Source organism: Crotalus tigris, unplaced genomic scaffold (genome assembly GCF_016545835.1).
Source record: "Crotalus tigris isolate CLP2741 ecotype Arizona unplaced genomic scaffold, ASM1654583v1 scf7180000024167.7108832, whole genome shotgun sequence".
NCBI classification, from domain to species: Eukaryota; Metazoa; Chordata; class Lepidosauria; order Squamata; family Viperidae; genus Crotalus; species Crotalus tigris.
This window is the reverse complement of record NW_024100417.1, coordinates 1254288-1267515: the sequence shown is the minus strand read 5'-3', so window position 1 is coordinate 1267515 and position 13228 is coordinate 1254288. Positions and strand designations below refer to the sequence as shown.

The 13228-nt window shown below is 35.2% G+C and overlaps 1 protein-coding gene across 3 annotated transcripts in view; it reads right to left on the bottom strand.

Annotated features, from left to right (window-relative positions):
- The window catches only part of SRPK1 (SRSF protein kinase 1), a 35805-nt gene that overhangs the window by 3838 nt on the left and 18739 nt on the right, over positions 1 to 13228 (bottom strand). For all 3 annotated transcript variants that reach the window (XM_039323279.1, XM_039323280.1, XM_039323281.1), the window contains 10 exons: positions 13012 to 13099; positions 12356 to 12462; positions 10275 to 10440; positions 8700 to 8725; positions 7331 to 7547; positions 6474 to 6881; positions 5765 to 5865; positions 3675 to 3782; positions 3122 to 3191; positions 2158 to 2250 (listed from right to left, as the gene is read on the bottom strand). In XM_039323279.1, the coding sequence (XP_039179213.1) occupies positions 2158 to 2250; positions 3122 to 3191; positions 3675 to 3782; positions 5765 to 5865; positions 6474 to 6881; positions 7331 to 7547; positions 8700 to 8725; positions 10275 to 10440; positions 12356 to 12462; positions 13012 to 13099 (1384 nt within the window). The remainder of the gene's footprint in view (positions 1 to 2157; positions 2251 to 3121; positions 3192 to 3674; positions 3783 to 5764; positions 5866 to 6473; positions 6882 to 7330; positions 7548 to 8699; positions 8726 to 10274; positions 10441 to 12355; positions 12463 to 13011; positions 13100 to 13228) is intronic.

Genomic DNA, 13228 nt, shown 5'->3' with positions numbered 1-13228 from the left:
AGGTAATAACCACCACCTTGAATTGGGCCCGGAGACCAATAGGCAACCAGTGCAGCTCGCGGAGGATAGGTGTAACGTGGGTGTACCGAGGAACACCCACTATCATTCGCGCGGCTGCATTCTGGACCAACTGTAGTCTCCGAATACTTTTCAATACATTTACGATCACTGCAGCATCCCCATAGCCATGTGACCAAAATTTGGACACTTGGCACCTGACTTGCATTTATGACAGTTGCAGAGGTCACCTGATCACCTTTCGTGACCTTCTGTCAAGCAAAGTCAACGAGGAAATCAGATTCACTTAACCACTGTGTTACTAACTTAACAACTGCAGTGATTCACTTAAGAACTGTGACAGGAAAAGTTGTAAAATGGAGCAAAATTCACTTAATAACTATTTCACTTAAGAACAGAAATTTGGGGTTCAATTGTGGTTGTAGGTTAAGGACTACCTGTATAAGAAGAGAAAAATAAAAGACCCTATCAATTATAGGAAGTTTAGTTTGCTATCAATCCTGGGAAAACTCAGTAGTACAAATTACTTTTTTTGTTTGGTTTCTATTGTTTTTTCTTATTGTAATTGTAATCTTTAACAAAATTTACTATTAAAAATATAGCAATTTAATGAAAAATAATCTTCTTTCATGAGGAATACTTTGTTTTTGCAAACGCTCAGGTTATTTTAGACCTGGCAGAATAACTGATCGGTGTTTTTATATTAGAATATCTAGGACGAAAAATATTCCATTTCCTGAAAGGCAATTTGCTGCCTGTAGAGGCTTGATTTTATTATTGGAATCAAAATGCAAGATGCCAGTCAGGGAACAAATTCTTTAATTTAACATTAAAGAATTTGTTCCCTGACTGGCATCTTGCATTTTTAATATGGGCATCATATTATGATAGTATAACATAGGTTAAATGGAAAAGTTGTATTTACAAGCAACAAAATGAATAAGACAAGACTGTATTTTGGCCTCAATACTATTTAATCTCTATATCAATGATCTGGAGTCTCTATTACCTCAGGCTAACGGCCACTGCCCATTATAACCAAAATGAAAATGTGTACTATGTTGTATAGAATTGATGCTGTTCTTCATTCATGTACTAGATTGGGTTGAAAACACCTACTTAATACACTACACAAGTATTGCCAAGACGATCAACTATGAATCAACTATAACACTATCATAGTAAAGAAAAAAGATCAAAAAGTAAAGCTGAAAAATTCCAAACTTTATGATAATACAGGTTGAGAATTTTAGTTATCTGAGCCATTTTATTTCACCATGCTCTGCCCTGGCAACATCATTGCAAGGCAATACTTCTAAAAGCAAAAGCTACTATGCTGATCCTGCTTTAATATTTTAATTTAAAAGGACAGAGATTTGTCCATGTATTAATACAGGTATTTAATGCAAAAACTGCATGTTAAATTTTCTATGGAGCTGCAATTTGGATTACAGTTGTTAGTAATAAGAGCCCAACTACAAATGATTTTAAGATCTTTTTTAAATGTTCCAAATTATATTTGAAACTGTTATTCTCCTGGAAACTGGACAATGCCCTTTGAAAACAAAAACTTTGCTAAATGCTATTAAGTTGCAAATACATGATTTTAAAACCAAGGAAGGATTGCTACATGAAATCCCAAATGATTATTTTGTAAATTCATGGTTTAAATAGTTGACCAAAGAGATGCTCAGATACTTCTGCTTATCTGTATTCCAGGATTAGACCTCAGGATTTTATTGTGTTAAGCAAAATTGGAGTTATTTTAGTATAGGAATTAATGGAAAAGCCAAAGTTCCATGTTCACCTGTGACTTTTGGAATAAACTACAATTTTCTGCTCTCTATGTATTTTAGTTGTTTATACTGAGTAAACACAGAATATTCTTTTATCAATAATTTTATTTAGCAATGTTTCATCTAATACCAAATTTTATACTATATTTGTTCTTTGCTATTTGGGGCCACTTGCCATAAATAAAACTAGACAGAAAGACAAATAGACAGACAGAAGCAGACTAGACTCAATTTTTATTGTACTTTGAAGTACAATGTTCTTGAAATGTCTCAGAAATACAGTACAAATCTTCTCAACTTTACAATAAAATCTTAAAATATTCAAATTATTTTTCCCACTTGCCTTTTTTGGTGAAAAACTCCTTGGAATATTTTCCAGATACGATGAGCTTACGAGGTATTTTCCCCAGAAGTTCTATAATCAACGCAATATGATCTGTGCTTCCAGGGAGAAGATAAAGCAGAGACCATAAGAATTAGCATTAACTCATATTGACTTTATTGTGAACTTTGGGACTGGATGTGTAGTTTTTGGAATGTAGCAAAAAAGTCTACCTCCATTTTGCTGAGATCTCCTAATATGCAGAAATCTCATAAACATGGCTTTCCTGAGGCCGCGGAGATCAGAAAATATTGCTTTGGATTGCTTAACAGTTTGTGCTTTTTTAGTAGTTGTGAGTCATTTTAATAAGTAAAAGATAAATTATGATTCCCAGTTAAATATCTTTCTGGTAGAGTAGTTCAATGTACTTGTGTGGTTTGACTTTGACCGATGGAATTTCTACTACATGGCCTTCAAATGTAACAGCAAGAACTTTAAGGTAATCAGCAACATATACTGATCAGTACATTTAAATCAACTAATATCCTGAGCACATTTAATTGTGTCCTGAAATGTAGTTCAAGGCATTTTTGTAAAGTAAATGCCTATGAGGGAACCTCTGAGTTTGTCTCTTTGTGGCTCATGTCATTTTGCATGGTTCTTTTTATAATTTTATCCCACATTACTCTGCAATGTAACACAAACTTCACAAAATACTTACTGAAATATATGTATGTGTTAAATTTGTGTCCTTAATATAGACACAAATGTTGCTGAGATCATTACTGCAAAATCACAGAAATTGATTCTGCCATCCATGTTTCTAACTTATAGCCAAACTTATTTATTTGCCACTATTGCAAACCTTAATGTTCTCCAAGATACTATATAGGAGAATCTAAGATTGATTTTCTTTCACCCCCGCCCCCACAGACATATTTCTCTGCTGATTTTCTTACTATCCAGGTTCTGGCATAGTTCTCACCTTCATCCCGAGAGTAATCTTCACCAGAGTGAGGCTCAAACAAATAGTCACCTGTAGCCAGTTCAAAGGCCTGAAGATGAAAATGATAGATAATTATCAGGAAAAAATATTTGTAAATGATCAAAGTGCTAAAGCATAATTCTAATTATTCCATAATGTGGAATGATTCTGTAATTTAGACGTGTCCTAGACGTGCTTTGCAACATACGTCAGATTTTTCACAAATTTGATTTAAGGCAGTGTCTGTTGCTTACTGTTTTGTAAGTAGGCAAATTACTAAGACTTGTAAGTGTTTTTGAATATTAGATCTGAGTACTTGTCAGTTATAAAATTAAAATGAAAAAATCATTTTTATTAAATGAAGTGCTCTGTTAAAAAAGACATTTAAAGTAATCGAAATATTGCTTTTTAGCACATCAGATTTCAGGGTGATACACAACATAAAATGAACCACCACTGATTGTAGAAATTAAGTCAATTTTTTTGTGATAGAATCCTTCCAAATTGTGAATCAACATCGTACAAGAAGTTTAGGTAGTATAACCGAGCTTACCATGCAGGCAGTGCTCCAAACATCAGCTGGAGTGCTATATCCTGCTCCAATCAGTACTTCCAAAGCTCTGTATTGCCTTGTCTGAATGTCCTCCGTAAAATGTTTATGCTGAAAAAGAAACGTGTTACAACTTGAAGCAAAATAAGTTTCTATGATTAGTAAGACGTGTGCCTCTAATTTCTATCTAGTTTTTCAAAATTTAAGAAGGAAGTAAGATGATCTGACTCACTTGTAATATAAATCCTCGAGGGAGCCTTAAGATTCTCATACACATCTGGGAAATTCTGTATATTTATACATTTTTTAACAAAACTAAATCCCACAAAGTTCACTAATGACATCAATTAAAGTCCAGGGGATCCATACAATTACTAGCAATGTAGCCATGGAGGAAGATGGTAATTAATTACCTGTTTTTTATTGTTTTCTCTCCTAAATGTATTTCATTCTATCTTAGTTTCCATTAAGATGCTGTATTAATCATTTACTCCAAACTGTCTGTCCTTCTCTTTTAAAATAAATTGCAACTATTTAACCTTACATTTTCAAAAGCAGAAGTTATTTTTTTTTTAAAGCCACACACTAGGGACAGCAAGCAAGCAGTGTCCTCTTCCATCATTTTTCAAGCACTAGAAGCAGAACTGGAGATGCTCAAGGCAGGCCATCCCACTGCTATACCCTAAACTAGTACTTCTGCTAAAAGAAATGGGCAACTATTGCTTTCTGGTGTATTGAAATCCTTTTGTGAACAATGAATCTGAGTTACCAGCCCTTGAATCTGAATCTGCAAAATTAAGAAAAAATTAGAAAAGCAACACAAACAATGGGATTGAAATTTCCCACCTCCATTCCATAAAAAATATAGCCTTCTCAAACAAAGATTAGTGGAACTTCTATGACTAAATCAGATTATTTTAAAAATTGATTCAATGCAAAAAATGTGCTGAGCTGAGCATAAACCGTGAATCTTGGGGTGCATGGTCTGTTCATTAACAATTAAAAGCAGCTTTCCCATGTACCTTGAAGACATTGGGCTGCATGGACCAAGATCATGGAAACTGTGGGGCAAGCTTTCTTACATAAATGTTCATACATTTAATCATGAGTTCTTTTTACATTTTTTACATATGTAATATTGCATGCTATAGATGCTATATTATATATTTTTTTCTAAATTAAACTGATTGGATAGAATGTTTTTTGTATGTTTTATACATACAAAGTATACTGAAAAACAAAAATAATAAAATCAAGTCCAATTTGTCTTTTATTCTAATGGCATACATCATGCAAACATTTAATATATTAATTAACTGGCTTAAAAAAAATCTTAGGATGCTTTCATATGAATGGCTTTCAGCATTATCTGTGAAAGGGATAATGGAACATATTCCATCTTTTCTTCTTTAATCTGTATAGGAAAAACTAAATAGTTTCACATAGATAATAAGCAGAATATTGCCTCATACAAGTTCAAAAATGAGCCAGGATACCTGTACAACAATGACCTTCAGAAAAGTCATACACCTTTATTTATTTTCAGTTCTGAGTAAAAAGTTAATGTTCTCTGATCTAAATATAGTACAGCTCAAAATAAAAAGGGGAAAAAAGATCTTGCAATTCCACCTATGCTATCCATGGAATTAAGAGCTTCTACAAGGGAATACACAATCAAAGTAAATATATCACATTGTTTTAATCTAACAAACTAATACCTCTTTGCTTTATAGCAGCCACAATAAGCTGGTTGCTAGCAGATATAAGATACCTTTTCCAAATAAGGGCATGGATGCTGGAATTCTCATTTCTGATGTTGGATTGAAAATTGGAGTTACTTTAAAGTACAAATTTAGGGTGAAATTCTGACAGTTCTACTTACAGCACACTCAATAAAATCAAGCCTTTTGAAAATTTGTATGAGAAAGAACTGATCTTCTCAAGGGAACACAGAACAATTTAAGAGCTATGAACAAATTAAGTTTGCATTTGTAGAAGTCTGTTAATATATTTTAAATAGTAACTATGTTCATTCCAGCAAACTGCAAAATTAGCAATGTTGGCATTCAGTAGGGAAAGGATAATAAACTTACCACCCAGCAAGCGTTTCCTAGATCTGCTATCTTCACTTTGAGTTTTTCTGCATTCCCAGGCTCAAGCGGATTAAGGAGGAAATTTCCAGCAGCAGCTTTTTCTAGACTCAGCATAAACATTAGTTAGCTCAACTATCTGTTATCTATCTATCTATCTATCTATCTATCTATCTATCTATCTATCTATCTATCTACCTACCTACTTACCTACCTACCTACCCCTCCCTCCCTTCCTCCCTCTGGGCAGCTTACAATAAAAAATGTAATTTGAAGATCCTTTTTGTCAAAAAAACCTTTGGAATATCTTTCGTAAAATTCATACCAATGAAGTGATTTAAAAATTACAATAAACAATGGTTTAACTATAAATCATAGTGGGAATCAAGCTTGCTATCTCCTTAAGCCAAAGAAATAAACTTAAATATGATTTATTTAAAACATGTCAAACTCAAATTATGGATTATAAATGGTCTAATTTTCAAAATATTAACATACTGTACAAGATCTTTGTAAGATTAGACTCATATATGGACAGTGCTTAGAAAAAACCTATATAACCAGAAAATATTAGGGGTTTTTAAATTAAATTTATATGCCACACATCTCACACTTTGAGGCAACTCTGAGCAGCTTATTGTTACATATTTTTTTAAAAAGAATATTCTTCTTGAAAATAAACTATTTATGACAAAGAATCAATGTGCTGTACCTTTACTGTTTTCAGAAGACCCATTATTTTCATTCTCATCTTCCGAAGGAATTTCTGACCGGATGCTTTCTTGTAATTGGCTGATTTGCTGTTCATTTAAATACTGCTCCTCACATGTGGCTTCCTGACAAACCATTGAATCCAGAACCTCTGAAATTAAGGGTACAGGAAGCTGTGATATTGCTTCCTGTATTAGGTTCTCTGAACCACCATTGCTTTGGCTGTAAGCACTGCTCTCTTCTTCCTGCTCTTGAGAAGGGTCAGTGAAATCATTGGCATTATGAACGTCCTCCTCGAGTTTCACAGCTACTTGACTGATGGATTTTGAGAAGGCAGACATTTGCACCAATCCATTGCAATTGATTTCTGTTACACATTTTTCAATTCCCTCCATTAAGCTACTTTGCTCTGAAAAAAGAAAAAAAGCAGACACTATGGGTCAAGGGAAGAACAGACACAAAAGGAATGACAATGAATCCTGATAAGGGGCAACTGGAAATACAGGCCAGTCAACCATTTTTTTTTTTTACATTATTATTATCATCGCTGCTGATGTTCCATCTTTTTTTCTAAGATGGTATAAATAACGTTTCATCATTTTTCTCCATCACCATCCTCTAGGCCCAAAGATAATGATGATCTGAACATTACTTAGGTTTAAATATTTATTACACATGTTAGGAAAATTTAATTTAGCCAATTAAAATTTATCAGTCCAAATCTCTTGAAACTTTGATCAATTCAAATCTTTATTTTTAAGACCCGCTCAGCTTCAAAGAATGCAGGATTACATCAAAGAATGCAGGATTAGAGTAATACGTTGATCCCAAACACTTTTTTTTCCTAGAGATCAATACCTGTCTTTGCTGGCAGCCCCTCATCTGGGGAGCTCTCTTTTAAAATTAGCTCAACTGGTCTCTCCACTTCTTCTTGTTGTTCTTCAGACTCAGTTTGCAGAGGATTTGATTCCTTCTCCATCTCTTCGATTTCTTGTATTCGTTTCTCCAACAGTTCTGCTTGTCGTTTCTGCTTTTTTTTCAATTTCTTTTTCTTATTTTTGGACATTTTGTCAGCCTAAGAGATAAATGCAAATCAGCTAACTTTTACATGTCTACTGTTTATTGCAATAATAATTTAGTAGGCATTTTTTTTCAAAGTCATATAAATAATAAAAGGGGAATTGCTTAGCGATCCCTAAAGAAAGATATATTATATACACAGAAAACTAGTAATGGCTAGTAAGAAATATCACTGGGTTCAACAGAACATACTTCCATCTAAGCAGCCATCATTTGGATTGTAAAGTTCAGCTTTAATTCAGTCTCTCTCCTGTTCTCATAATTTCACTGGCTGTTAAGTATACTATAGCAAAGATGCTACATGGAAACTCTCTGTGGTGACAGCTGATTTACCTATAGATGGTTTAATGCAGAGTTTCTCATTTTCTTTTTGGCTTTGAGAACTGGCAGGGGGAAGAGATGGTTCCATATGAGTGGTAGGCATGCACATCCAACACTTGTGCAAATGAGTGTGCCCGCACGAGCTCACCCACTGCTTGCATGAGTGAAGATACACGCATGTGCATTCAACTGCCCCCTCTGGAGCCAGGTTCTGAAAGGCTCAAGGCCTGGTAATGGGCCACAGCCTGGGGGTTGGGGACCCCTGGTTTAATGCCCTCCTTTCAAAGTGTTAACAGTTTTCACTAATAACTGAAACTTACAAAACTGTTAAACTGTATCATTATTTCTTTGTTTGTGGAATGCCAATTCTCCCTAACACTTTACTGTCGTCTATATGCCACTGATTAAATAAAGAACCACTATATGCTCATTAAGTATCAATGTTGTAGGGCTGTGCAAATTTTTGAAGGGAAGTGAAATGAGCATTAAGTGAAATGCTCTTAAAGAAGCAATGTGGCCTTGTTGCTTTAAAGAGAGGAGTTGTTTTATTTCTTGACAGCATATTGCTGACATTCTCCAGCACAATCTCATCAAAGTTGGGGCAGAAGCGTCTTCTGGCTTTAGTAAGTAACACCACAAAAAGAGCTTTGTGACAAGAAAAAGTGTTTCATTAAAATGAATTCCATTATCTCTTTGCTTTTAGAAAGAGGCATGGCCCAAATCTCTTAACTCTTAAAATCTAAAAAACACAGCTAATGACAACAAGATTCTCTCCCACCATGTAATGCATCATGTAAATATAAAAAGTGGAAATAATCAAACTTACTGGTTTGGGCTGTGGTGCAGTACTCACTGTGAAGTAAAGCAAAAGCATCATTAGCATGTTTCCATTCTAGGAGCCAATGATAGTGTACAAGTTATACCAGTGGCGGCGAACCTATGGCACAGGTGCCAGAGGTGGCACTCAGAGCCCTCTCTGTGGGCACTTGCGTTGTCGCCCCAGTCCTAGGCCTTCAGTTGGGTTTTATAAAACCTTTTTGCTTTAGCCTTCGCCGCCATGTGCAAAAAAAAAAAAGAAGGTTCAACCAATCAGTCAATTTCAACTTCTCATGGGAAAAAAAAGATCTTGCAAAGTTGGAATTGATTGATATAACTTTTTAGTCCCACCCAGTCTGCCATTACCACTGCAGCCGTGCCCACCCAATAGGCCGCACCCACCCAATGGACCACACCCACCCAATGGGTCACATCCACCCGGTTTATTTTTTTAAATTTGATTTTGGCACATCCAATGGGTTTTGGGTTTCAGTTTGGGCACTCGGTCTCTAAAAGGTTTGCCATCACTGAGTTATACAATACACAAATCTTTATTAAACAGAATATTATTTCTATTAAGATGATATTCACATTAAAACGTAACCCATCAGGAATGGGTTATCACACTGTAAGCCTCATATAGTCAAACATTCACATCTGCCTATCCCAGGTCCTTGGGAAGGACTCATAGGTGGATAAAAATGCCAGATTCAGTCTGAACATCTGGCTGATTGTGTGACAAACAATGATGATTCACCTCTAACACATTAATGTTCTTTGAGAGAAAATTTTCAGAAATTTTGTTGCAATGGAATTCCCAATTTTTCACAGAAAAACATATTTGGGGAGAATGCTGAAATATTCTATATGTCATTTCTTAATATCACAGACTTTACTGATTGATCTCAAAATAAATAAGCAGAGCCAGATTAGCACTTGAATAATGAAGCTCCCTAACCAACTAGAACAACAACATGCCCATCCTGGTGGACCTGATGTGGAGAAGTAGCCCTCAGATAACATGGTTAAATGTCATAGTTAGCTCCTTAATTTGATATTCTTCAAGGGAAGGCAAACATAAAGTATATTATAGCAATCCATTTGGGAGATGATCAGGACATGAGTGACTGAGAGAACAGTGGTTAAAAAAAAGTCATAAAAATAGTTTTGAAAAGAAGGCTCCATTAGGGTCATACCTCAAAGACTACCTATAGTGCCATTTTTTAAAAAAAGATTTAAATGAAATCAGAGTCACATTTGCATTTAACTACCTAAAATTATTAATACAGTTTAAATATCTAGGTCTTTTACATTTACAACAATTTATATTTTCTTCCCAAGCTTTTTTATAAAACATATTCATTGTAAACAAACTGAAATATTCCATATTATTTATTTCAAGAATGTATATCTCGTCCTTTAGTTTGGGTTATTAACAGAACAAATTAGATCACCAGATAGAAGTTAACACCTGCCCTCCATCCAAGCCAAAAAAAGAATTAAGAAGATTAATGAGGGTCAGAATAGTTGAGGGTGTCATGAGAATGAACCAAATTTGAAGTGACAACAATCAGGAAGCACAAACCTGCAGAGCCAGAAGGCGGAGGGGCTCCAGATCTTTGCCACTCTGTAGCTTCTGCAGCTAGTTTACGGATGTACTGGTCATTAACACACAGCAAAATGTTTTCTGGTTTAATATCAGTATGGATAATCCGACATTTAGAATGCAAATAATCCAGCCCTTGCAAGACCTGCAAAACACAAAAGATAAAAGAAATCAAGTACTCAGGTTGCATACAACATAGAACATTTAATGGAATACTGAAGAGACAGAATTTAATAAAGATAAAAGTAATCTTCTTTGAATCAAGCTTAATTTCTAGTGATTTCATGTACATATCTATTCAATTTGGGGGCAACAGTGCAGAAATGATTTCCTCTTTGCCTTCCTTTGAGATACTTTTAAACACATCTGTTGAAAAAGTGCATGCTTATAATGTATCTGACCTCCTTTTCGCAGCATTCTCTCAACGCTATTTGCTTTTCACTTCCTATTAACTTCCTATTAACTCACATGATTCCTCCTCACAGAAGAGACGGCATGCTAACATACAGCTCAGATCTCAATGTTGCATGTCAGAATAGTGATATCTGTGGTCTCTCCTAGTGAGATATTCCATTTCTCCTTGATTTTTCTACACAAAGCTATTTATCTGGTCCTGCAGTTCTGCTTTGCTTTTGCTTTGCAAAAAAGGACCAACAGTTTCACCATGAGATAAAATTATAGCTCAGAAGTACCCTCTGACACTTTGGTTGGGTTACATTAAGTTTCCTGTCCACTTTACTTCTATAACATTTTTTTACTGCACTTTATATGTAGCTCAATTCTAAGAAGTCCGAAAGCAACTTACAAAGAATGCAGAAATTAATTTATTTAACAAAATGCATATGGCTGGCCAACTCACTCTCAGAGACTCTGGGCAGCTTTCAAAGATAAAAGAAAAAAAAAAAACTAACAATCCAAATAACTATTACCAACCTTTTCCCCCCAAAACAGTGATAAGAACAATACTCTAAGGAGAGGATCAGTCTTACAAAGCCTCCAGAGGCTTTCCATAATAGCCAAGTTTGAGCAGCTTTTCTAGTGCCAACAGGGTTAATGATGACCTTAGGTAGAACCTTGTTCCAAAGGTGAAAGGTAGAGATGCAGGAGACACAATCCTGTTGTCCCTAATAACAACAATCTGAATGGTGCCCTCCTTACTAGATCTTATTGGATGGGACGGTATCTTTGAAAGAAAACAGTCCTGCAGGTATTCAGATCCCAAGCAAGGGCTCTAAAGGTGAAAACTAGCACCCTAAATTGTGTATTTAGAAGCCAAATGCCAACCAGTGCAGCTTTAGCAGTAGTGACTATTTAAGTAAACTGAGAAGTACCCTTAACTACTCCAGTCATTGTTTCTGGGACCTACTGTATCTTCTTGATGGTCTTCAGGTCAAATCCATCTAGAGTGAATAGCAAGTCAAACTGAAAGGAGATCAAAGTAGGATTATGGCCTCTGGATACAGAAATGGCCATAATTTCTATACACAAGGAATTGTGCAAAGACTCTCCTAACTAAAATTGCCACCTGCTTCTTGAGAAGTTCTAAGTCAAGAGGATTCTCAGGTTACAAACCAATTCAGTCAGAGAGAATGAACCTCATCCAGAAGTACTAACAGTTATTAAAGGGCAATAATAAAATTATTGTGGTATTTAATGATTCAAAAAAATTACTGATCATTTTGTACAGGCAGACTAGTATGTCTTGGGGTTACAACAGGGGTGTCAAACTGCCGGCCCATGGGCCGGACACGTCACATTGCCGGCAATGACAAAACCGGCCCTATACGTTGCGCGACGTCACATGACGTCGTGAGTTTGACATGCCTGGGTTACAATAACTGAGAATGTCTGGGTTGCCATCACTAAATGATGATGTCATGCTTTACAACCGTATTGATTAGCAATAGCAATGCCAATCCCAAATGCCATTGTAATTAAAGGACTATCTATATCTCATGCATTCAACAGCATGTTTTGTTAATAAACCCTGAAGACAAAAGTATTTTTAACAAACTTTAAATGCAAAATTAGAACTGAAATGTATGGGAGATGGAACTTGCCTGATGGATGATTTGTTTTACACAAAGTTGTGGAAGCCCCTGATAATTTGATTTGATGATCCATTTCAGAAGATGATGCCCTAAAACTTCAAATACCATACAAATATCTGAGCTGAGTCAAGGGTGAATTTCTAGACTATTCCAATAATGAAATTTCTCTTGAAATGTTGTATTAGAATTCTTTTTGTATGCATTAACTTTTATACAGCATCTGTAATAGTATTGTGACTGAATGGTATCAAGAAACATGGGCAATGGCACAGTATGAAGACTTATAGACCATTCCATATTTGAATTCAGAGATTATATAGCAGATCAGAACATGGAATGAAATTATTAATTTTTTAAGCTTTCAATACCAAAATAAACCTTTTTCCCCTATATCTTAAAGGAATTTGACTTTTCCCCCGTTTAAAAAAGCTATACATCTTTTTTTTTTTTTTTAAAAAGTACCCTAACAACCATAGTTGGCATAGTTGGATAAGCTTAGAATGTTAAGTGCTAATAATTCTGCTATTATACCTCACAGCAAAGTCAAAGCCCCATAGATTGCAATGGCTGAACAATGGACAGAAATTAGTGTTACGGTACATTAAATGCTATGTAAATTTGTCATTTGAACCCATGCTTTGTGATCCATTCTATTCAAAGGATACGGGAACCATTAATTCCTGAGATTTTGAAGTCATCTAAAAGCTGAACTACTCCGTCTCGATTTGGATCATCTGGGTCAGTGTTGCGGACCTGTATAAAGGAGAGGAAAAAAAATCTATCAAATGACAGAAGAAAATGAGTACAGGAAGATCCCTCCAAATCTTGTAAGAATTTTTCCAGATCCTCTTATTGTTTTTTTAAGAGTTAGTGCCCAAATGA